This window comes from Malaclemys terrapin, chromosome 23 (genome assembly GCF_027887155.1).
Source record: "Malaclemys terrapin pileata isolate rMalTer1 chromosome 23, rMalTer1.hap1, whole genome shotgun sequence".
Lineage (NCBI taxonomy): Eukaryota > Metazoa > Chordata > Testudines > Emydidae > Malaclemys > Malaclemys terrapin.
Genome location: NC_071527.1, coordinates 15,444,962 through 15,468,445, shown reverse-complemented (window position 1 = coordinate 15,468,445; position 23,484 = coordinate 15,444,962). Strand labels below are relative to the sequence as shown.

General features: G+C 52.8%; 1 protein-coding gene across 2 annotated transcripts in view; it reads left to right on the top strand.

The window, feature by feature from the left end:
• VAV1 (vav guanine nucleotide exchange factor 1) overlaps window positions 1-23,175 on the top strand; it is a 56,833-nt gene extending 33,658 nt beyond the window's left edge. For both annotated transcript variants that reach the window (XM_054012469.1, XM_054012468.1), the window contains 23 exons: window positions 255-363; window positions 843-938; window positions 2,451-2,519; window positions 3,387-3,490; window positions 4,056-4,155; window positions 4,731-4,826; window positions 5,495-5,563; window positions 8,250-8,336; window positions 9,390-9,475; window positions 11,417-11,549; window positions 12,371-12,480; window positions 13,156-13,257; window positions 13,519-13,616; window positions 14,510-14,532; window positions 15,833-15,878; window positions 16,584-16,720; window positions 18,553-18,618; window positions 19,238-19,269; window positions 19,523-19,639; window positions 20,320-20,407; window positions 20,761-20,875; window positions 21,693-21,844; window positions 22,820-23,175. In XM_054012469.1, the coding sequence (XP_053868444.1) occupies window positions 255-363; window positions 843-938; window positions 2,451-2,519; window positions 3,387-3,490; window positions 4,056-4,155; window positions 4,731-4,826; window positions 5,495-5,563; window positions 8,250-8,336; window positions 9,390-9,475; window positions 11,417-11,549; window positions 12,371-12,480; window positions 13,156-13,257; window positions 13,519-13,616; window positions 14,510-14,532; window positions 15,833-15,878; window positions 16,584-16,720; window positions 18,553-18,618; window positions 19,238-19,269; window positions 19,523-19,639; window positions 20,320-20,407; window positions 20,761-20,875; window positions 21,693-21,844; window positions 22,820-22,873 (2,089 nt within the window). In that variant the 3' untranslated portion in view covers window positions 22,874-23,175. The remainder of the gene's footprint in view (window positions 1-254; window positions 364-842; window positions 939-2,450; window positions 2,520-3,386; window positions 3,491-4,055; window positions 4,156-4,730; window positions 4,827-5,494; window positions 5,564-8,249; window positions 8,337-9,389; window positions 9,476-11,416; window positions 11,550-12,370; window positions 12,481-13,155; window positions 13,258-13,518; window positions 13,617-14,509; window positions 14,533-15,832; window positions 15,879-16,583; window positions 16,721-18,552; window positions 18,619-19,237; window positions 19,270-19,522; window positions 19,640-20,319; window positions 20,408-20,760; window positions 20,876-21,692; window positions 21,845-22,819) is intronic.
• Window positions 23,176-23,484: the final 309 nt, after the last annotated feature.

The following is a 23,484-nucleotide window of genomic DNA, read 5'->3' as shown; positions in this document are numbered from 1 at the left end:
CTGATTTCAGTCCAGGTCTGTGCAGCGCCTGGCACAATGGGGCCCTGATCTCAGTCGGGGTCTGTGCAGATATTAATCAGAGGGTGCCGAGGAACCCTTGGGGGAGCTCATCACTTCTGAGAATCAGACCACTTATTTAGGTGCCTAAATATTGAATTTTGGCCCTTGAGTTTGAACATCTGGACTGTTCTGCAAGCTAAGGGGTCAGACCCGGTCCAGGGCACTGAGCGTCCTTCTCACTCTCAACTCCCCAGTGACACGGTGGAGGAAGATGACGACCTGTACGACTGCGTGGAGAATGAGGAGGCGGAAGGAGATGAAATCTACGAAGACCTGATGAGGTCGGAGCCGGTTGTCATGCCAGTAAGTAAGAGGAAGGATGCATTGCTGAGACCCTGCTGCTGGAGTGGGCTGTACCCCGAAGGTGGCTCGAGGTGTTCAGCATGTGGTGATATCCTAGGACTCCTGGGTTCCATTCTCTGGGGAGGGGAGTGTGAGCTAGTGGTCAAAGCCAGGGGCTGGGAGTCAGGACTCCTGGGTTCTGTTCCCAGCTCTGGTAGAGGAGTAGGATGTAGAGGTTCGAGGAGGAGGGGATGGCAGTCATGACTCCTGGAAGGGGAGTGGGGTCTAGGGGGTAGAGGAGAGGGAGTCAGCACTCTTGGGCTTTGTTCCCAGCTTGGGAAGAGAGCTGGAGTCTAGTGGTTAGAGTAGAGGGGGCTTTGAGTCTGGACCCCTGGGTTCGATTACTAGCTTGGGGAGGGTCATGGGGTCTCCAGCTGGGCATCTGGCCCCCGGGGTTAAGGTTACTGAATGTCAAGTATCTGCACTGTGTCTTCCTGCAGCAGAAGATGACAGAGCTGGATAAGCGGAACTGCTGCCTTCAAGAAATCAGACAGACGGAGGAGAAATACACAGACACACTAGAATCCATCTACCAGGTACGGCAGGTGGGCGGCCCACCAGTCCTGCCATCTCTGCTGGCCGCTCGGCCAGCTGGGGGTGCGGACCATTCCCCCGGTGACATAGGCAGAGGTGTGAACAAGGGACTCATCTCAGTTTGGCTTCCCCTGCCCCCTTAATGGGAGGGCTGCGTGGGCGGCAGGAGCTGGGAGGACACCCTTGAAAAGGCCAGGTTGGCATGAAAGAGGGTCAGAGCCAATGGCGGCATGGGGCCAAAGATCGCCGTGGTGCTACTTGGGGTGGAGGCGGTGACTACAGACTGTATCGCCCTTACTAGCCCTTTAGTGGCTGCACCATATGTAGCCGTATAAAAGATTCTACCGCCTAGAACTCAAGCAACAAAACCACCAACTTTTAGCTCCAGACGCTGCAGGTTCAGTCCCCACAGACAACCGCCCCACCATGGGGGATGAGTCCGCTAGTTCTCACCATACTTCCAGAGAAGAGGAGTTTTCCCCTAGAGCCGGTACAAAAATGCCGGGGGTTCTGCAAACCATTTAATTGAGAACACGATTTTCAGTGAGCAATTTTGATTTTTCATCAAAAACCTGAAATGTTTTTGACGAAAAAATGAAAAGAAAAGAAACCCCCTCCAAGAGTTTTGGTCCAGAGCTGGACGTTTTTCAGTTTTCTGACCCAAAAAAGAAAAATCAGAAATGTTGGATGAAGGCAGACGCTGTCTGTGAAAATGTCAGCGCTCCAATTTTCCATCCAAAAAATTGCAACAGAAAAATTTGGACCAACCTTTAACTCCTGAATCACTTTAACCGTTAACCTTCAAGCTTAGAGACATAGAATGAGAGATTCCAAGTCTACAAAGGCCCATGGTGATCATCTAGTCTGACCTCCTGGATGACACAGGCCAAAGAACTTCCCCAAAAATACTTCCTAGAGCAGAGCTTTGACAAAAACATCCAATTTTGATTTAAAAAGTGATGGGAGAATCCACCACAACCCTCGGTCAATTGTTTCAATGGTTAATTACCCTTCCCGTTAAAAGTTTACGCCTTGTTTCCAGTCTGAATTTGTCTGGCTTCAACTTCCAGCCATTGGATCATGTTAGACCTTTCTCTGCTAGAAGAAGAGCCTGTTATCTAATATTTGTTTCCCATGTCAGTACTTATTGGCCATAATCACATCACCCCTTCACCTTCTCTTTGTTAAGCTAAATAGATTGAGCTCACTTTAACTTTAGATTGAATGATGCTTTAACTCCTGGAGAACTGTAACCTTCAACTTTTAGCTTACACATTTGACCTTGAACCCCTGAATCACAGCGGCACATGTTTTACCCTCTCCAGGAAGGTGGCCCCTTTAAATGACAATGCTGTTTCCTTGCCCACTACCCCGTCTGCGGTCCCAGCGACCCCCGCCCCCTTGGGTCTGTTCCATGAAAATCCAGCCAGGGTTTGTCTGTGGAATCCGGCCCCTGAGCCGTGTGATTCAGACAGGTCTGCCCTGCGTGACGACTCCCCGTTGTGTGTTTGCAGCACTTTATGAAGCCCCTGCAGAGATTTCTAAAACCCGAGGACATGGAGAACATTTTCATCAACATCGAGGTAAGTTGATCTCTTTTTCATATACCTCTCCTGACTCAAACTAAGCTCCGGCCTGGAAACCCAGCCTAAATACCACCCATCAATCCACCTTCCCTGTTTAGGGGACTGTGTGCTATATATCCCCCCATTCTAGTGGCTGTTCCACAAAGTGGATAACAAGCTGCTACTGCTAGCAGCGGATAGAGTTGCTCCTTTATCTCTAAAGGCAGCAGCCTGTGCTGAGGGCCATCAAACCAAATTACACTGGCAATCCATGCAGGGGTAGTTATGAATGTCGCCCTATCTCCTGCAGTAGGTCATGGGTAGGTTCCTAGAATTGAAAGGCTCTGGTAGGGGAGTGTGGCCTACTGGTTAGGACGAGCTAGCTTGTAGTCAGAACTCCTAGGTTCTATTCCTTGCTGTGGGAAACAGTGTGGGTCTACTGCTTAGATCAAGATGGATTGTTAGTCAGGACTCCTGGGTTTTATTTCTGGATAGGAGTGCGGCCTGGTTGTTAGAACAAGGGAATCTCAGTAACACCAGCTGGAGGGTCGGGCCCATTGACTCCAGTGGGGCCACACCCATTTGCACCAGCTGGCGGTCTGGCCCCACTGATATTTTTGTTCTGTGTGTGTACAGCACCCACTACAATGGGTTCCTGCTCCATAAGTGGGGACTGGGCAAATTTCACATCAGGTGTTAGCCCAGGAAGCACATGTCCCGGTGGGTTCCACAGTCTAATCCTGGGGTCTAGATCTAAGTCTGCCTCCCCTGGGACTCCAGCATGGTGCACGTGATGTTTCTGTACAGCCCATAGCTGGTGAGCGAGCTAGTTGTGGCAGGTTGAGTGGCTCTGAGCTGATTCCTCTGCCCCCCAACCGCTCCTAGGACCTCGTGAAGGTGCATCGATTCTTCTTGGATGACCTGAAGAATGTCCTGTCCTTCAGCAACGCCCAGAACCTCTACCAGGTCTTTATCAAGTACAAGGAAAGGTGAGGCTTGTCCGGAAAGGTGAGGGTGGGGAGAAGAACCCCTGGGGAGAGGTGCAGGAGCTTCCCCTAGTGGGGTCACTTGGGCATGCTCTGAAGCCACATGTTCTTCCCCGTCCCCCTTGACCTTGCTGGGGCAAGGGTCGGTTCCCCTTTCTCCTTCCTGCCCCAAGAGCCCAGTGTCTAGAAGAATCCGTGGAGATGCCTCCTTCTCACCACCGCCCCCACCCCACTTCTTTATTCCCTGCCCCCATGGTGCCTTCTGCTGAGCAAGAAAGCTAAGCCCACCTCGTGGGAGCTCCCTTCCCACTCGGAGAGCAGAGGTAGGTCCAGGGAGTCAGGGCACAGCTGGTCCCTGTGTCCCCCACTCTCCGTTCCCAGGATACGGGGCTCCCAGCACCTCTTTCCTGAGTTCCCACCTTTCTTTCTTTCTTTCTCCCTCCCCTCGGCTGTGGGTGGAGACAGGAAGAAGACAAGCCAAGGGTTCTTTCCAGACTGGGCCAGGGCCACATTCCAGCTCTCCCTCCCCTCCCCCGGCTCACACCCCTACTCCCCTTTGCCCTCCCAGGTTCCTGCTCTACGGCAGATACTGCAGTCAGGTGGAAGCCGCCAGCCGGTGTCTGGACCAAGTGGCTGGTGCCAGCATGGACGTGAGGATGAAGCTGGAGGTCAGGGCCATGGTTCTGTATCACCCTAGCCACTCCCCATCCATCCTCTAACTACAGCCCCACCCCCCACATCCCTCCGTGCTAACGGGAACCCCCTAAGCAGGAATGGGCTGGGGACATCAGAGGGCATGGAAGATGTGCCAGGATCAGGGGGGTTCAGAGGTATGGCGGGAGGTGCCATGGGGTCAGGGCTGATAGGGCACTGTGGGAGGTGCCATGGGATTGGGAGGTTTAGAGGGCACGACAGGAGGTGCAGGGTCGAGGGGCTCAGAGGACACGGCAGGAGGTGCAGGGTCGAGGGGCTCAGAGGACACGGCAGGGGGTGCAGGGTCGAGGGGTTCAGAGGGCACGGCAGGAGGTGCAGGGTCAGGGGGTTCAGAGGACACGGCAGGAGGTTCCGTGGGGTCACGGGGTGGATGGGTTCCATAGTCCTGGCTCATACGGGAGGTAGCTGAGGCCCTATGGGTGTCCCATCACATAGGACTGGCCCTAGTCTTTGTGGGTCCTTCTGGCCCTCAGCACACTGGGCATCTCCCCCTGCCAATGCTGTCCTGTCCTGCAATCCTGTTGTGTAGGAATGCTCCCAGCGAGCCAACAATGGGCGCTTCACCCTGCGTGACCTGCTGATGGTGCCCATGCAACGGGTGCTGAAATACCATCTGCTCCTACAGGTACGGACCCTCGGCTGGAAGCTGGGGGTGGGCACGAAGGACCCTGGTCAAGGGGGGGTGGTCTATGCAGAAGGGTCATGGATTGGGAGTCAGGACACCTGGGTTCTATTTTCAGCTCAGGGAGGGGAGTGGGGTCTTGTTGGCTAAAGGAGGGGGTAGGCTGGGGATCAAGACTCCTGGCTTCTATTCCTGGCTGTGCCAGTGGCCTGCTGTGTGACCATGGGCAAGTCCTTTCCCCTCTCTGTGCCTCAGTTTCCCTCCATAAAATAGGCAGAACAATGACCACCATCAGGAAAAAAAAAAAACCTATAGGTGTTCGGCATGGTATAATCCCCCTCCGTACCAGCTGGGTCTGGCCAGCTCTTCCATTGAAGCCTGGGGTCAGCTTCGGACTAGCAAGTCTGCTCTTCGGTGCAGGAGCCGTCTTTATGTTCTCTTTGTTTGTACAGGACGTAGCACCACGGGGTCCTGGGCCATGACTGGAGCACCTAGGTGCTACCGTAATATACCTAATAAATAACGTACAGCACCCAGCACTATATGGGCTCCTGGCTCTGCCCCATGATGCTTCGCTCTGGGGAGCTGGGGAACCCTGGCACCCTCTGCTGGAGGAGCCAGAAATGCCTTTGAGTGGGTCAAATCCATCCCGGTTTATTTCCTCTCTCCAGGAGCTGGTGAAACATACGGTGGAGCCGACAGAAAAGGAGAACTTGCGGCTGGCGCTGGATGCCATGCGGGTGAGGCCGGCTCTGCGTCTCCCGGGTGCTGTCAACTCTCGGGACAGTCGTGAGGGTCTCTCAGTGTTTTGGTCGCCAGACTTGGGCTGGCACAAAACGCTCCGGGGCCTGGCGGGTGGTTGTGCGCATCAGAGGGACTTATGCTTGGGAGGTGAGGGTAGGAAAGTTCCTGTTTAAGGCTGGGTGGAAGAGGGACTTCCCTCCCCGGGGGAAATTCTGACATTGCGAGTGAGGGGGAGGGGCACGGGGACCATTGTCCTGAGGCTGAAATTTTCCTCAGAATGGAAATTCTGAAAAATGTTGATTCCGAAACATCTCAATGACTCGAGGGCTTGTGGAGACGTGGAAATGGACCGAAATAGCTATTCCGGAATAATTAACAAAACCAAGTAGCTAGTCGAGGATAATTATTTTAAAATGAGTACTAATAATAAAATCTATTCCAGAATAATGATTTTGTAACAATAAAATAACTATAGAAATGAAAATAACAATGATAAGTAGCTACTCTGGAATAATTATTAAATAAATGACATTATCGTAATAATTATAAACACCTCTTCTGGAATAATTATAAAATATAATAATAAATAATTAATAACAAAAGTAATAGTTATTAATAATAATTGCACTATTCCAGAAGAGTTCTTTTCGTATAAGTCCCAGTGTGGACACTCTTATTCTGGAAGACAAATGCCTTTTCCAATTTAGCTTAATGCACTTTGGAAGTGGATTTATTCTGGAATAGCTACTTCAGAAAATGTTTAAGTGTAGACACACCATAATATGATATAATATAATAATTAATACAAGGGCACCGGAACAGGGTGTCGTGGCCCCCACACTTTTCACTGGCTGTAAGGGCAAGTGATGGGAGGGGGCGGAGAGGAGCGAGCGGGGGGCAGGGTCATTGGGGGAAGTGGGGGCTCTGGGGAAGAGGCGTGATGGGGGCTTGGGGAGAAGGGGCAGTGTGGGGGCAGGGCTTTGGGGGGGTGAGACCTTATTAGAGTCAAAATCCAGGGACTTAGACTTTTGAATGAGGCGTGTTACAAGTAGACTAGCGCAGGGGGCCTCTGGGCCCGGGGTGGGACCCTGGGGCATAGGCGTAGTTTGACTTCTATTGGGGGGTGGGGGTGGGAGGGGCAAGGGCCGGCAGGGCTCGGGCCAGCTCTGCACAGCGGGGTCCAGGGAGGGAGCGCCACCTCCACCCCCGACTCACCTCATCAGGTCACCCACCTGTCCGGGGCTGGAGCCGGTGGCCGAGGGCTCTGCGTGGGCAGCTCTGACCGCCTGCGTGAGCAGTCAGAGAGGCTGGGAGCTGAGGAGCAGACGCAACCCCAAGCACCGGGTGGGCAGATGGGAGAATGCCACAGCTGCCCACTCCATGGTACCACCAGCCAGAGGGGCAGCTGCCCCGCACTGCCTGGCTCGGTCTTCCTGCCTAGGGTGGGGCCTGAGGGGGGCTGAGGGAGAGGAGGTGTGTGGGGGGGTGGAGCTGCCCCCAGGACTACCCCACTCTGGGTAAGGCAGTGCAATTTGGGGGGCAACACCTTTGTGTCCCTTCAATGCTTCAGTCCCGTGGGGAGGTGCCAGGGCTCAAGGCTTCATCCCCACGCCGCTCCCCGCTTCAGTCCCGCGGGGGGCGCCGGGGCTCGGGAAACTGGGTTTCAGCGGCGGGGCTCTGCGGCCACCCTGAAAGGGCTTGGGGCCCCCCAGAGGGCTGCGGACCCCCGGTTGAGAACCACTGGACTAGCGAATGACCAGTGAAAACAGGGACGATTTGTTGATTGGAGGGTATTTACTTTGTGTGTCCGACGTGTGATGTTCACAGTTTTTGAATCCGCTGTCAGCACGTCATTGTTTGAGCATCTCATAAGTATCCCTAAGTGTGAACATTTAAACCAGTAAAAATAGAGAAAAAATATGCTTAAAACCCAGAAGTTTGCGCAACGGTGAAAATTTAAAGCTACACAAATTAAATAAACATTGATAGTCTCAGTTAAAATTCAAAAAAATCTGTTAAGCCTAAATAAATACACCAGAATAAATATAATTTAACAAATATACCGTAATAAATATGTTGCTGTTGGTGCGGTGAGCTGGGTAGTGGAGGAGCTAGTGCTGGGGGCTGGTGCTGAAGGGTTGGGGGCTTGTGGGGTGGGGAGGCTGGTGCTGAGGGGAGTGGTGGTGGGGGCTGTGGGCTGCAGAGTTGGGGGGTTTGTTGGGTGGGGAGGCTGGTGCTGAGGGGAGTGGTGGGGGGTTTGTGGGCTGGGGGCTGCAGAGTTGGGGGGCTTGTGGGGTGGGGAGGCTGGTGCTGAGGGGAGTGGTGGGGGGTTTGTGGGTTGGGGGCTGCAGAGTTGGGGAGCTTGTGGGGTGGGGAGGCTGGGGCTGGAGAGGGCAGTCGGGGGGTGCTACTGGGATGCTGCACTGGGACTATTCAGTACACCCCATTGGGTGGCGGGGAGGGCAGAGCAGTAATGGAGGGATCTGGCGCCCCCTTTGCTAGCAAGGGATGTCACTCTGCCCCATGGAAACCCCCCTTTTTAATGGTCAGACCTCAGAGGGCCGTGCCCGCAGCAGAGAATGCCCCGGGGACCCTGAAGGGAAAACCCAGCCATGGATTGCACCCCCAAGCACGGCTGGTGCTGACCAAGGGCTCGGTGTGTCCCCACCCTCTATCCCCTAGGACCTGGCACAGTGCGTGAACGAGATCAAGAGAGACAACGAGACTCTGAAACAGATCACCAACTTCCAGCTCTCCATAGAGAAACTGGTGAGTCCCTGGGCCACAGCTACTGCCTTCGCTGCTTCCCTCGGTCTTCTTCTTTCTTTTTCCCTTCTTCCTTGTCTGTTTGTTCCCTCCTTCATTCCTTCGGTCACTTTTCCTCTTTCATTTGTTTATTCCTCCATTTCTTTCTTCCTGCATTCATTCATTCATTCTTCCTCCACCATGTTTCACGCTTGCTCCTTTATCCATTTGTTCCTTTATTCGTTCATTCTTCCTCTTTCAATCTTGCATTTGTTCGCGCCTGTATTTATTCATTCCTTTACTTGTTTGTTCATTTCTCCTGTCTCGTCCTTTTGTTCGCTCCTTTATTTGTTTGTTCCCTCAACCATTCTTCCTCTTTTTCCTTTTTTGTTCTTTAATTCATTTTCTTTTATTCATTTGTTCCTTTTTGTCATTCATTCGCCTGTTGTTGGTTCTTTCATTCATTGATTAGTTCGTTTTCCCTCTTTCATTCATTTTATTTGTTCTCTCATTCTTTTTCCTTCATTTTCATTGTTTTACTCCTTTCCTTTCATTTTTTTGTTCATTTCTTTTCATTCGCGCGTTCTCTTTAATGAACTAATCATATCAAACGACCGAAATTGCCTTTTTAAATTATTTTTTCCCCGCCGACTGTATCACTTTTCTCCTCTCCCCTGGAATACGTATATACAATACGAACCGGAGTGTGTGTTATACACACTCAACAGCTTCCAGCTGCCTCTAGACCAGTTCCCTTTCCCCGCTCCTACTGGTCGCTGTGGGATTTCTAGAGCAGAAGGTCCCAGCATTATCGCTACCACCCTTTGTACAGCTCTAGGAACCGTGTGCAGCCTCATATATAATATGGCCCCCCATGGAGTGAACCCAGGACCCAGCACAGAGGTTTTCCCTCTTTAGCTATAAGAGTGACTCCATCATCCAGTAGCAGTCATAGACTCTTACCGTCTTCGGGCCAGCCATAAGGGAGGTATATGGCATCTGTTCAGCCTGCTGGTTCCATACATCTCAGACTGAATTCGTGTAAGATGGTTTGGTTTTCTGTCCCCCTTCTCTTAGTCACAGTCCCTGGCTCAGTACGGGAGGCCGAAGATTGACGGGGAGCTAAAGGTCACCAGCTCTGAGAAACGCTCCAAGACGGACAGGTGAGCGCAGGCAGAGAGCTAAGCTGTGTGGTTTTGAGTGGCAGCAGCGCGGCCTAGTGGACAGAGCACTGGACGGGGATTCAGGAGACCCGGGTTCTACTATCACTGGCCTGCTGGGTGACCTTGGGCATGTCACTTAACTGGGAATGGGGGCTGAATCGACGCTGGAGGGCTTCCCCATGCAATACAGATACGATCAATAAACCCCCTAAGTCATGGAAGGTTTGCCATCTTGATTTAAGGTCGTACAAGTAGTTTACAAACTCTTTTACCTCCTTGAGCTGTGGGGCCAATGCCAGGGCTAATCCCATTACTCTGAGGCTGCTGACTTTCACCAGAAGGGACCATGATGCATCTGATCACATGACAAGTGTCTGGGGACAGCGGTTCTCGGGCCGGGGCCCATGGCAGCCATCTCTGCGACCGACAGACCCAAACCGGGGCTCCGGCGCGCAAGCTGCTAGAGCTCTGGGCCCCCATTCAGCAACCCATTTAAGCACATGCTGAGATTTAAGTCACTTGGACTGCTCCCGTGCTTAGAAGTCAGCACGTGCTTCCGGCCTCCGTTCAGGAACGCAGCCCTATTCAGGAAGGGCGCTTACGCACATGTTTAAGTGCTGTCCTGAACTGGGGTTTAAGCACCAGTGTTTTCAAGGTATAACACAGAGGTGGCCAACCTGAGCCAGATGTTACCAATGTACATTGCCAAAGAGCCACAGTAACACATCTGCAGCCCCCCCATCATCTCCCTCACCCCCGCTCCCAGTGCTTCCCACCCACCGGCAGCCCTCCTCACACCTCCCGATCAGCTGTTTTCTGGCGTGCAGAGGCTCTGGGGGGGATGGGGGAGGAGCGAGGGCACAGCAGGCTCAGGGGAGGGGGCGGGAAGGGGTGGAGTGGGGGCAGGGCCTGTGGCAGAGCCAGGGGTTGAGCAGTGAGCCCCCACACCGGCACATTGGAAAGTTGGCGCCTGTCGCTCCAGCCCCAGAGTCGGTGCCTAGACAAGGAGCCGCATCTTAACTTCTGAAGAGCTGCGTGTGGCTCCGGAGTCACCGGTAGAACGTGTCTTAGGGCCATTCAAAATCTGGCCTGTCGTGTTTTATTGGCGGGGTTGGTCGGATTCTTTTCAGTTTCAACCAAAAAAAAAAAAAAGGCTTTTCATTGAAAACCAACGTGGGGGTGGGGAAATGCCCTTGCTGGACATAATGATTCCTCTACAACGAAATATTTTTCAGAAATAATGTGTATCGACAATTCAAACGGAAAACCAGGGTTGGGTTGGTTGGCTTTTTGGCCCACGTTTTTTTTTGGGCAGGGAAATTTTGATAAACCCCCAATTGATTTGATTTTTGGGGGGGGGGGGGGGGGAATTTCCTGCAAATAAAACAAAATAAAAGTAATTTGCCGTCTTGAACCGCCTCCCTTCTGCCTATTTCAAGATCAAGCTCTGGGGTAGCTGGGGGAATCTAGAGCAGATACGGTCCTTAATAGTGTCAGCCTGAGGTCCAGAGAATAGCAAAGGATGGAGAACATGTCCCAGGAGCCTGGCGCTTAGAGAAAGACAGAGAACAGCCAGCGTTTCAGTGCAGACACTCACCGGAGGGTTCTCCTATCGCGTAGCTAATCCACTTCCCTGAGAGGTGGTAGCTAGGCTGATGGAAAAATTGTCCCTTCAGCCTAGCGCTGTCTGCACTGGGGTTTAGATCAGCTTAACTTCCTCGCTCGGGGGTGTGGATGTTTCACACCCTTGAGTGACGTAGTTGGGTCGACTTCATTTTTGCATGTAGACCCGGCTTAAGTGTACGGCCTCCCATTGCATCCAGAGCAGGGCTAAAGTCTTGGGGCTCCTATAAGCCGGATGTGCGTTCCTCCCGCCCCCCGCCCATCTGTGGCTCATCTTCTGTCTTCATCCCTCTCCGTGTCGGGGCCTGTTCCTTGCAGGTACGCCTTCCTCCTGGACCAAGCCCTGCTCATTTGCAAGCGGAAAGGGGACTCCTACGAGATGAGGGATTTCATCGACCTCCATACTTACCAGATCCGGGACGACCCCTTGGGAGAAAAGGACAATAAGAAGGTAACGCTGCGGGGGTGTGTGTGTGTGTGTGTGTGTGTGAGCCGGAGCCTCTCCCACCCTGCTAACACAACATGTGTGCACTCCATCCTGCACATCCATACACACACTTACACAGAGCAGGTATTTCCCCCCAGTAGGGGGCAGCAACCACACACATACAGAGTCTGCACCATTTCCACTTTGGCCTAAGGCGTCTCCTTAGCTTGACTGATCCCAGTATTTGCCCCTGCACTAGCTCCTCTTCCCCCCGGCTCAGCCCTTTTCTGCTCCTGGGTTGGAGCTAATGAGACCTGCCAGTTCTGGCTGCCAGGGAGAGTCAGCAAAATAACTCACGCTCCTAGTCCCTCTGCTCTAACCCTGGGCACATTCCTCCCAGCAGCCAGGAATAGAACCCAGGAGTCCTGGCTGCTAGTCCCGTGCTTCAACTACTGGGCACACTCTTCCCAACAGCCAGGAATAGAACCCAGGAGTCCCGGTTTCCACGCACACTCTGCTCTAACTACTAGTCAACGCTCCTTCCGAAAGCCAGGAGGAGAATCGTGGTAGTCTGACTCCTGCTTCCCTAGCTGTAATCACTAGACTTCACTCCCCTCCCAAGGCTGGGAATAGACCCCAGGCATCCTGGCTCCCCACTCCCTTGCTCTAATTTCTAGTCCACACTGCCCCTTTCTGCTGCTGGTATGGGGCGGGAGGGAGAGGGAATCTGGTTTCACGTCTCTCTTTGAGTCCCCTTGTCTGATATGCAATTACTGGGAAGGTGGGACCCCCCCCCCATGAGTTCCAGGGGGACTGTTAAACATCCATGTGCTTGTCTTTTCCAGTGGACTCACATGTTCCACCTGATCTGTAGTTATGGGACCCAGGGCTACGAGCTCTTCTTCAAGACGCGAGAGCTGAAGAAGAAGTGGATGGAGCAGTTTGAAATGTCCATGTACGTTCCCCCCACACACACCCTCACTCCCATCCCTGCCCACTGATTCTCCACAGATTCGTTGTCAAAAATCTGTCCCAGCCCTTCTCTGAAACTTCTCTGCCACGTCCTGCCCCCTGTCCCCTGCTCGTTTGGTTGTGGCTTGCTAGATTGTTAGTGGTAAAGTGCCAGGCGCTGCACAGACACACAGTGAGAGACAGTCCTTGCCCCAGCTGAGATCAGGGCCCTGCTGTGCCAGGCGCTGCACAGACACAGCGAGAGACAGTCCCTGCCCCAGTTGAGATCAGGGCCCTGCTGTGCCAGGCGCTGCACAGACACATAGGATAAATCTACGCTCTGAGCTGCTGCTGTAATGTCGAGCCCGAGCAGACGTACCTGTTCTAGGTCTGTTCAAGCCATGCACTAAAAATGGGAGTGTAGCCGTCCAAGCCCGTAGGCACGTCCTCAGGGCGGCCAGCTCCTCCCGCTCCTCACACCACTGCTATTTTTAATGCGCCAGCTCCATCATATCTAGGACACAAAGTGCTCCTGGGTACTACCGTAATATTCAGTGCCTAGCACAAAGGGGAGCTGGGCAGCGACTGGGGCGCCTAGATGCTACCGTAATACACCTAATAAATAACAATAATAATACTACGCATAACTTGGTCTGTCTCTCTCCCTTGATCCCTGTAGCTCCAATATCTACCCCGAAAACGCCACGTCCAATGGCCACGACTTCCACATGCACTCCTTCGAGGAGAATGCGTCCTGCAAATCCTGCCAGATGCTGCTCAGGTAGGAGCTGCCCGGATCCTGGTGCAACCCGCCTGGGACATGTGCATCCCCCACGCCCGCCGCTGGTCTGCCCTACGGCTCTCGGCTAAGGCCAATCCCGTATTCGGGGTTAATTTGTGGGGTAGGGCTGAGCTGGGAATGGGGCATGGGGAGGTAAGGGTTAATAAGGCAGGGCGGAAGGGTGGGGGGGATGACTTCAAGCCCCGAGTTATCACGGCGACTCTAACACACGCATGTTCTCTCTTTTGGCCGTGCAAACAGGGGCACGTTCTACCAGGGCTATCGCTGCAGCCGATGCAAAGCCCCAGCTCACAAGGAGTGTCTGGGCCGGGTATCCCCCTGCGGGAAGTCGAGCTCAGGTACGTGTCTGCGTCCAGTCCAGGTCAGCAGCGTTGGCGGGTTGTACAACTCTGTTCCCACTACCTGAGCCTGCCTGCGGCCAGCCCTCCTTAGAGCAACCCGGACACGAATCAGCTGATTCCCAGGGGGCCTTATCTGAAGAGTTGGGGGCAAGGGATTGTGGGATGCATCTAGGTCATGAAGTGCAATGCCTTCTGGGATGCATCTGGTTCAAGTGTTGCAAGGGATTGTGGTATGCAGTTGGGACAAAGTGGTGCAAGGAATTCTGAGATGCATCTAGGCCATGAGGTGCAAGGGATTCTGGGATGGATCTGGGCCAAGCAAGGGCTTGTGGGATGCAGCATGGACAAAGTGGGGCAAGGGATTCTGGCACGCAGCTGGACGAAGTCATGTAAGGGATGCACAAAGTGGTGCAAGGGATTCTGGGATGCATTTAAGCCGTGAGGTGCAAGGGATTCTGGGATGGATCTGGGCCAAGCAAGGGCTTGTGGGATGCAGCATGGACAAAGTGGGGCAAGGGATTCTGGGACGCAGCCGGGGCATGGCAGCACAAAGGATTCTGGGATACATCTGAGGAGGGTGCAGTTGCAAGTGGCTGAATACAAGAGCAGAGGAAGGAAAGGGTTGGCCTACAGGCACTAGTTAACCCCTTCGCTGCTGCTGCTGCTCTGTATCACCATCTGTGCCGCAGCCCCATGCCGCTGAGGTACCAGTGGGGTGACAAAGGGGCACCATGTGGGACAGGAGGTGGGTTTTCTAACCCAGCCTCCCTGGCACATACTGGTCACCCACAAACAGAAATACAATTCTGCTTTAATTTAGTCTGAGAACTCTTAGGGTGAGATTTCAGAACTATCGAGTAATCATTTTCCCTCTTTTCTGTTTAATCCAGATTATGGGTCTACGCTGAAAAAGGTAAACAAACAAACCAACCCCGAACAACCTTAAATCTCTTAGGGAGAAAACGCTCTCATCTGAGGGGTGGATTATTAGTTGTATTGTGGTAGGAGCTAGAGACCCCAGCCGAGACTGAGACTTTTATTGTGCTGGGCTCCGTGGGGACAAAAACACATAGTAAGAGACTGGGTCTGTCTTTTTGTTCTGTGTCTGTACAGGGCCTAGCACAACGGAGTCCTGGGCTTGGGGAGGGGGCGGGGATCCTACACGTACCGTAATACACCTAATAAATAAGAATAATAATAAAGTAGGAGGGTTTGGAAACTGAGGCATGGAGTGGGGAGGGGATTTGGCCAGGATGACACAAGTCAGAGTTGGAAATAGAAGGCAGGTCTCTTGATTCCCAGTCCAGTGCTCTAGCCATTGGGCAATACTGACTTTTAATCCAGGTTCCCTTCACCTCAGCTCATTTGCTGCCTGGCTCTCTCTCCTTATACTGTTTATCAGACAGACACTGCACCTAATTTCTCGCTCACCAGCGCCTTATGTTACACCAGCGATGCTTTAGGGTGAGTGAAGAGCCAGGCCTTGTGGCTGATGGGAGAGAGCACATGGGAGATGTAATCCAGCCAGGGAACCAGGCCCATAGAAGAAAATGGGGGCACGAGGCCACTGAACTACAACTCCCATGAGGCACCGGGGCAGTATATTGAAATTTTCAGGCTGCGGGGGCAGGGTTGAAGAAAAATAGATATTTTTCTGCAGAAAGCCGACACTTTTCATGAAACACGGTGTTTCTCAGAAAAAACCCAAATGGAAAATGTTGGGGATCAGTCCCCGTCACAGCCTAAATGGCGGCATCAGGAGATCACAGACCCCTGCCCCATGGTTAATTAGCAATAAGTGATGCAGGACAAGGGAGATCTTTACATGCTGAGGGTCTAGAGATTGGGTGCAAAGGAGCTTGGTCCCAGTTTATGTTATGCTGCTAGGGCAGTCACCGGGAATGGGGATCAAACCTGGGTCCTCTGAGTCTAAAACCTGACCTAGCAGCAAGTGCATCAGCCTCTGTCTGTGGCTCAGCTGCCATTAGAAGGGGATTCATTACCACATGGGGGGTGGTTATATTTGCCTTGCTGAGCCCTCCCCTAGTACCACACTGACCTAAGTCCCTCCTCAAGCCCCACCCTCTTACTCCAGGTCTGCTCATAATACTACACCCCCCGCTGATTTATAGCAGGGTCTGTGTCCGCTGAACTGCAGACAGATCCCACACAGCCTCCTTATCTGAGCCAGGCTCCTTGTCTTCCCTCTGCAGAATAAATCCAACCGACACACGCAGGAGAGAAAGAAGAACGAACTCGGTAAGTCCTGTGGCAGGCACCCACTCTCATGCTTCAGGGCAGGCAGGGGGGTCAGGAAGGAATTTCCTTTCTTGTAATCAGCAGTCCTGATTAGGCCAGGTGTGATGGAGACCCCTATTGGTGACACCAGGAACTGCAGCCTGGAGAGAGCCGAGGGTCTGCTCTGGGTCTAACGCCTCAATAAAGGATCCCCCTTTAAGTTCTGCTAGGTCTGCTGTACTACGAGTGACTGGAATGCTATAATCCCATCCCTCTGAAGTGTTGTACATGATGCAGTCCAGCTGGGGAGCCTGCCCCATAGAGGAGGACATGTGGTAACTGAGCTACCATTCCCACAGGCTGGACACTGGACTAGATGGATCCCTGATCTGTGCTGGGATGCTGAGCTCCAGCTCGGGGGAACTCTGGGTCAATGAGGGTTCAGGAGACAATAAGCCCTTAACATACACCATCCTGCATGCAGAATCCCCGTCCTGGAGGGGCAAATGGGGCCTGCCTCAGGGCTGTCTCTCTATCCCCCCTGTAGACCACGGGGAGGATTTTCTGTCCCCCTCACACCGGGAAGATGTGACCATCCACATGTGTCCATGTAGCAGGTGGGAGGAGCACTGGGCGCAGATGCTGCTGGGTGGCAGGCGTTTGCTGCAGGGAGATACATCGGGTTGCCCTGTGACCGGTTCCTTGACAATGCCCTTGTTTCCTTAGGGCTGCCCAAAATGGAGGTTTGCCAGGAGTATTACGGGCTGCCCCCGCCACCCGTGGCATTTGGCCCATCGCTGCGACTCAGCATGGGGGACATTGTGGAGCTGACCAAAGCCGAGGTGGAGCAGCTCTGGTGGGAGGTAGGTATCTCCGCCGCCATCCACCCACCACTCCGTGTGCCCCGATAGAGACACACTGACTAGAATAGCGGTTCCTGAACGTTCAATCCCACTGATTCCCACCACCCCATAACTACATCACTGGACCCGCTGCTGGAGGGTGAACCAAATACAGCATCTTCCATGTGGCATGACCTCATATGCACAAGGACATGCTGCACAGAGGACGCCATTTTGTGGAGCAGGTTCCAGACATGTTTAGATTTGGTTTGGCTACTCACTTGGACTCGCAACCCAATCGCTGATGGTGCGACCCCACTTGGGGTCGCGACCCATAGTTTGGGAACTGCTGGACTAGAGGAATTGCACGTAAATTTGGTCAGCGGGGACTTGAAGCTGGAACTTCTGGTTCCAAAACCACAGGGCTCCGCCCCATGAGGACCTTCCATTGTGATGGCTGGTCCATCCAGAGGGTAACAGTCTGACTACGGTTATGTTCACGGCATGCAAACCAAGATACTAGATAAACCCAGAATACTCTTGCTGGAAGGTTGCAGTGTAACACAACTTTATTTCTTTGAATCCAGAATGATAACACACAAGAACCCCAAAACAGAGAGAGACAAAACAGGCTTCTCCCTGAGAAATAACTCACCCCACCTTACTCTAGGCTGGCTGGCTGCAATCTAACTATTGCTAGCCCACATCTCAGAGCTTCCTACAGAGCTCCCTGCCCATAAGCAGGACCAGGAACACCCCCGCCACCACCACCCTTCAAGCATTTAAAGGGATAGCGTACAGTTGCAATACAGTTTTCAAGATGCCGCAAGTTAGTGCAGTTGGCTAATGGAGCTCACTTTAGCTCACGTGGGAGGGGTCTGTTTGTCAGTGCTGACATTCCAGCAGTCAAGCCCTGCTGATGACCATTGCTGGGATCATTATAGAGCTCATGGTAAGAAATGATGGTGGGGAAGGGTGTCTTTAAAATCAGCTGTTAAAGAGGAGAGCAGCATAAATCAATTAGTGCTTTAGCCTCTTGTTGTTCGGGAGGCCGGGCAGCATCAGGCACCGAATGATGAAACAGAATAAGCAGCCCCCTTTGGGAGGGTCACCCATGCCTTGTCTTCTCCCAGTTAGTTCCCAAAGCCCTGATCTCAGTCGGGGTCTGTGCAGCACCTGGCACGATGGGGGCTCTGATCTCAGTCAGAGTCTGTGCAGTGCCCGGCCCAAAGGGGGCTCTGATCTCGGTGCTGGCTCTGATCAGAGATGCAGAGTGTTAGGGAGGGTTTGATCCAAAACCCGCTGGAGCCAGTGGAAAAGATGCCCACTGACTTCAGTGGGGGTTGGCTCAGGCCTTCAGACTAGAGCTGGTTGGAAAAAGGGGGCTTTTTCCTGTGCAAAATGTTCAACTTTTGGGCAAAAAAATTAAATATTATGGTTGGGGACTGTAGCCCCGGTGCCTTGTGGGAGTTGTAGTTTGGTTGCATCATGTTCCCATTTCTCTTCCAAAGGCCAGGCTTCCTGGTCAGCCTACATCTCCCATGATGCACCACAGTCTGCCCTCATGGTGAGGGGAGACGGTTGCATCATGGGAGGCCCTGACCATGGTACATCCTGGGAAAAGTAGTTTGGCTGGGGAGCCTGGCCCATAGCGAGTGGGGGCACGAGAAAACTAAACTACAATTCCCAAGAAACACCACGTTGGGATAGCCGAATTGAAATATTTCTGCTCTCGGCTTAAACATCCAGCCTACAATAGTCCCTCTGCAAACCAGGCCAAGAGCAGCCACCTCGGCCTCTTCCCTGATAGCTCTTTACGATAGATCTGACGTGCATTGGCTTCCGCTTTGCAGGGCAGAAACACATCCACGAATGAGATCGGCTGGTTCCCATGCCAAAAAGTCAAACCGTATGTGTGTGTGAGTAGCAACTCCTTTCACATTTGCTCAATTAGCTATTAAACGCTGGATGTTTTTGTAGGGTCTCTAAATTCCTAGGACAAGTTTTGGTGGGTTGTGTCTGCTTTGGGGACAAAGGGCAGATGTCAGTCTACAATCCAGAATGCTTAGCAGCAGAAGAAAGGGTGGGTTTTGTGGGTAAGGTGCTGGAGTGGTGCTCAGATTTGAGTGAAATTCTTGGCTCTGCCACAGACTGCCTGTTTGGGACTTGGGCAAGTCACTTAATCTCCTTGTACCTCAGCTCCTCATTTTTAAATTGGGTATAATAATTCTTTCTTTGTGAACATGCTGTCTGGGGCAGGAACTGTCTTTCACTATGTGGTCTGGGCAGCACCTGGGGCCCCGGGGTCCTGATCTTGGGGAAGGTCTATGCAGTGCCTGGGACAATGGGACCCCATTCTTTGTACCGTTATATAAATCATTTAAAAAAAAATTGAATTATTTGTGATGTGACACTGGGAGCAAAATGAAACTCCAGAATAACGGAGCACTGACATCAGATCTCCTGGGCCAGACTTAACTCTTTCTTCTCTGTTTTATTTACTGCAAGAAAATAAAACTTCTTTCTTTTCCCTCCCAGAATCCTCCCCCGGATTTTTCTGTTTATCTTTGGTAAGTAAAATGATAGAATTGAAACATTTCTGCATCTACATAATTTACTGCTGTTTAATCTGGAGTCCAGCCTTTTGCCTCTATGCTCTATGAAATCACAGACTGTCTTAAACCAGCTTGAGTTCCAACTTTGCCTCCATTGTTTACCAGGAGACCACACCCTAGCTGGTATGGCATGCAGCCCACAGCGACATCTAGTGGCTGAATCATAGACTTCAAGTAATAACTCCTGTGTGAATGTCCCTACTTGCAGGTACGCGGGACCTATGGAGAGAGCAGAGGCGGAGCAAATCCTCACGAACCGTTCAGACGGCACGTTCCTGGTGCGGCAGAGGGTCAAGGACGCGGCCGAGTTTGCCATCAGCATCAAGTAATCCTAACCTTAATAACAGCTTCTAAAGAGCAACGTCTTTGTGTGCGTGAATAGCCTGCCTCTCAGGGAGAACTCTTTTGGGCCCTTCCCTATAATGCAAACACCAGAGGGCACTTAACAAAATTAAATGCCCACCTGGTAAAAGGAAATATTTTTATATGCAACAGGTAGTTAACCTGTGGGACTCCCTACCTCATGATTTTATGAAGGTCATTTGCTTCATAAGTTAAGAAGCGAGGGTTAGATATTTAAAAATATCATCTCCAACAGCACCAGCTAGGGGAGCGGGGAAAAGTACCTCCTGCTGCAGTGCATACGATGATCTTCCATCCGGATGTGCTTCCCATTTGAGGTGGGATACAAGGCCAGAGCTGTGCCATTATGGAGAATCCTGTATTCCTAGGGCCAGAGCGCGAGCCGGCATAAATCGGTGTCGCTCCATTGGAGTCGGTGGGGCCAGATCCCCATCTTAGTGCTTTCTGAAAGACCCCATGAGAGAGAGTACAGTGTGTGCCTCTCTTCTGTAACAAGCTGCATCTACCCTCCACGCACAAAGCTCTGCCCTTCCCAGAGAGCAGACAGCTAGACATGTAAAGGTGCAATACACTGGAAAATGACAGCTGGTGAGATCGTTAGGAAACCAGCGGCCCCCTGAGAGCTGGTGTCTGTGCCCCCAGGTTTAACGTAGAAATCAAACACATCAAGATCCTGACGTCGGAGGGGCTGTACCGCATCACGGAGAAGAAGGCGTTCAAAGGACTCATAGTAAGGACTGAGCGGATTTCGCATCCGACGCTTCAACTCCGTCTTCACTGGAAGGCGCCGGCCACTGGGGGAAATGCTTAGTGCAACCCCAGCTGCTTAACCCTCAGGAAGGCAGTATGGTGTACTGAATAGAGCAGGAGGGGCTGGGAGTCAGGACTTTTGGGTTCTGGTCCCAGCTATGGGAGGGGAGAGGGGGGTAGTGGGTTAGAGGAGGAGGCGGCTGGGAGTCAGGACTCCTGGGTTCTATTTCTGGCTGGAGGGGCCGGGGGAGTGGGGTCCAGCTGTTATTGTCTCTGCTTCTGCTCCTGCTCCAGGAGAGAAGGAATCTCCCCCTCTCTGTGCTTCTTCCCTAGGAGCTGGTGGAGTTTTACCAGCACAACTCCCTGAAAGACTGTTTCAAAACCCTCGACACCACGCTGCAGTTCCCGTTCAAGGAGCCCGAGCGGAGGGGCATCTCCAGACCTCCCGGTAGGGTGCTCGGGGGCCAGTGCTGAAGCCAGGGTGGGGAGACCTCAAGAGCCCCCCCAGCGCTGCAGGATCTCAGCCCCCGGGGTTCTTGGGATAGATCCTCATGACCGGGATGGAAATTTCCCCCAAAACATTTTTCTTGAGGGACAGTGACTTTTCAACCCACATTTTTGCCCCCCCCCCCATTCTAGTTTTTGTCAAATTTCCAGGGTTTAGTGGGGGGGGACACCCCAAAATTGGGGTTTTCAACAAAAATGGGAAAATTTCGACAAAACCAGGATTAAATGTCGTGAGGCAAAACCCGCCATTTCCCAGCCCCAACTCGAATCGCTCATCCTGGTCGGTTGCTGGTGTGTGGGCGCTTGTCGAAATGCCCGTAAAGGGGCTGGGGCAGCCGCCAGCTAGTGAGGGTAGAAGCCAGGGTGAGGGTGGTCCGTGCTCCCTGCTGGACCTGGCAAAGGCTCCGTTGCAAAGAAGAGGGGGATATTCTGGGCTGCGTCTCTAGTGCGGATGGGAGATGTTACAGTGTGGGGGAGCCATGCGGCCATGGCCCCCAGCAATGGTACCCTCTATCCTGGTGCATAGACTCCACCCTGGTGGTCTCTTGAAATTAACCCTCTGCGGCCCAAGCCCTCGGAGCCCCAGGAGGGGAGAGAGCCAATCTTTCACCATCTTTCACTGCCTCCAGCCATGTGGTGGGTGACGAGCGCTTCCGGGTGCCGCTCGCTTTCCAAGATGCCACTAACGGGGTGGATCGTTATTTGAGGGTGTCCATTCCTGGCACAGCTGTCTCTAGCGTGGGTCTGTCCCCTTGCAGCAGGAGGACTGAAGTACTTTGGGTCGGCGAAGGCTCGCTACGATTTCTGCGCGCGGGACCGGACGGAGCTGACGCTCAAGGAGGGCGACATCATAAAGATTCTGAGCAAAAAAGGGCAGCAGGGCTGGTGGAAAGGGGAGATCTACGGCCGGGTGAGTGCGCCGCCGAGTGGGGGTTGGGATTACAGCCCCCTTTGACATCAGAACAGGCCTGACATAGCCCGTCCACAAGGGGGCAGTGTTACACACACATACACGCATACGACCCGCTCTGACATATCCCATCCAGCAGGGAGCAGCGTTCTTCTATACATCACTCTCTATAGACCCATGCGTCTGAGCAGCGCTGTCATATTCCATCCAGTTCTGTGCAAGCACCCCCGCCCCAAACACACTTGTGAGCAGGTGTAATCATCTCCTACTCAGCAGGGGGCAGCAGTTCTGTCTCACCCCCACTCACAATCCACACGCAATCCGCACCCAAAGATGTGCTCACGCACACACAATCCTTGCACACCTACACACGCATTCCTCTCGCATGTGCACGCACGTGTGCACACGCATATACGATCTCCATATGCATGCACATGCACATGCACGATCCCCCCCACACGCGTGCACACACATGATCGCTCCACATGCATGCGCCCATGTGCCCACACGTTCTGATGCATCTGGTAACAATGAACACCTAGTGTAGATATAGGATGCCAAGAAAGCTGTGGCCAACTGGCCAACTTCAGTGGTACTTTGTCTCCCCTTAGTGGTGGCTGGGCAGTAGCTGGGGCTTTTAGGTCAAGCAGTAGAGACTGGTGCCTTTAGATCCAGAGGTCCAAAGTTCAATCCCTGCTACTCATGCCTCATGATAGTGGCCCCTGTGCCACATGGCATGGCCAGCAGATCTCACCACAGCATTGGGGATAGCACACAGATCTTCCTGCTGCAAAAACAAGCCAAGTTACAGGAGAATCCCCGTTAGCTCCTAGCAGTACAGGGCTTATGACACACAGGTAAGCAGCACCCATCCCATCCAGAAGAGGGCAGCAATGTGTATACAGCACATGGGCCATGTTCCAATGGCTGTTTTGTGATAACAATTCCACGTCTCACTGTGTTTCCCCCTCCTAGGTTGGCTGGTTCCCAGCGAATTATGTAGAGGAAGATTATTCGGAATATTGCTGAGGTCTGGAGCCCTGTGTAATTCCCCCCCCACACACTGAGATCATGACCCACAGGATTCCCGACGCTGCCCGGCACTCACACCATGAGTCACGCGGCGCCAGGCCTGGAAGGGGTCTCTGTAGCAGGAAGAAATGTGTTGGAGGAAGTGCGGCGGGGAGTAGCACCCCGGGACTATTAATTTATGAACTTTCGGATCCCTCTTCTCTTTCCCTTCTCTCACGCATGTAAAGGAAGTTTTGTGTTGAATAAACTGGATGGGTGGACAGGCTGGGGATGTATCGGCTGTCACCCTGCAGCCAAGAGCCCTTTTCTCTCCAGTCCATGATCCGACTACCCCATCAGGCACAGGTGTATGGAGCCCAGAGGGCTGCTACCACGGGAATGGGTAGGAGGCTGTCCCCTGGAGAGGGAGGATCCCTTGCCGACTGCCACCTTTATATTCCCTCCAGCATAGGCAGAACCCAGCTGGCACCAGGCTCATGGGATTGCCATTAACCCTTTACTAAACTGTCAGCAGGGTGAGGCAAGGCATGAGGGGGAGCGACTTGCTGGCAAGTCAATTTATGAGCCAGGAACAGAGCCCAGGACTCCTGACAGCCACGCCCCTCTTC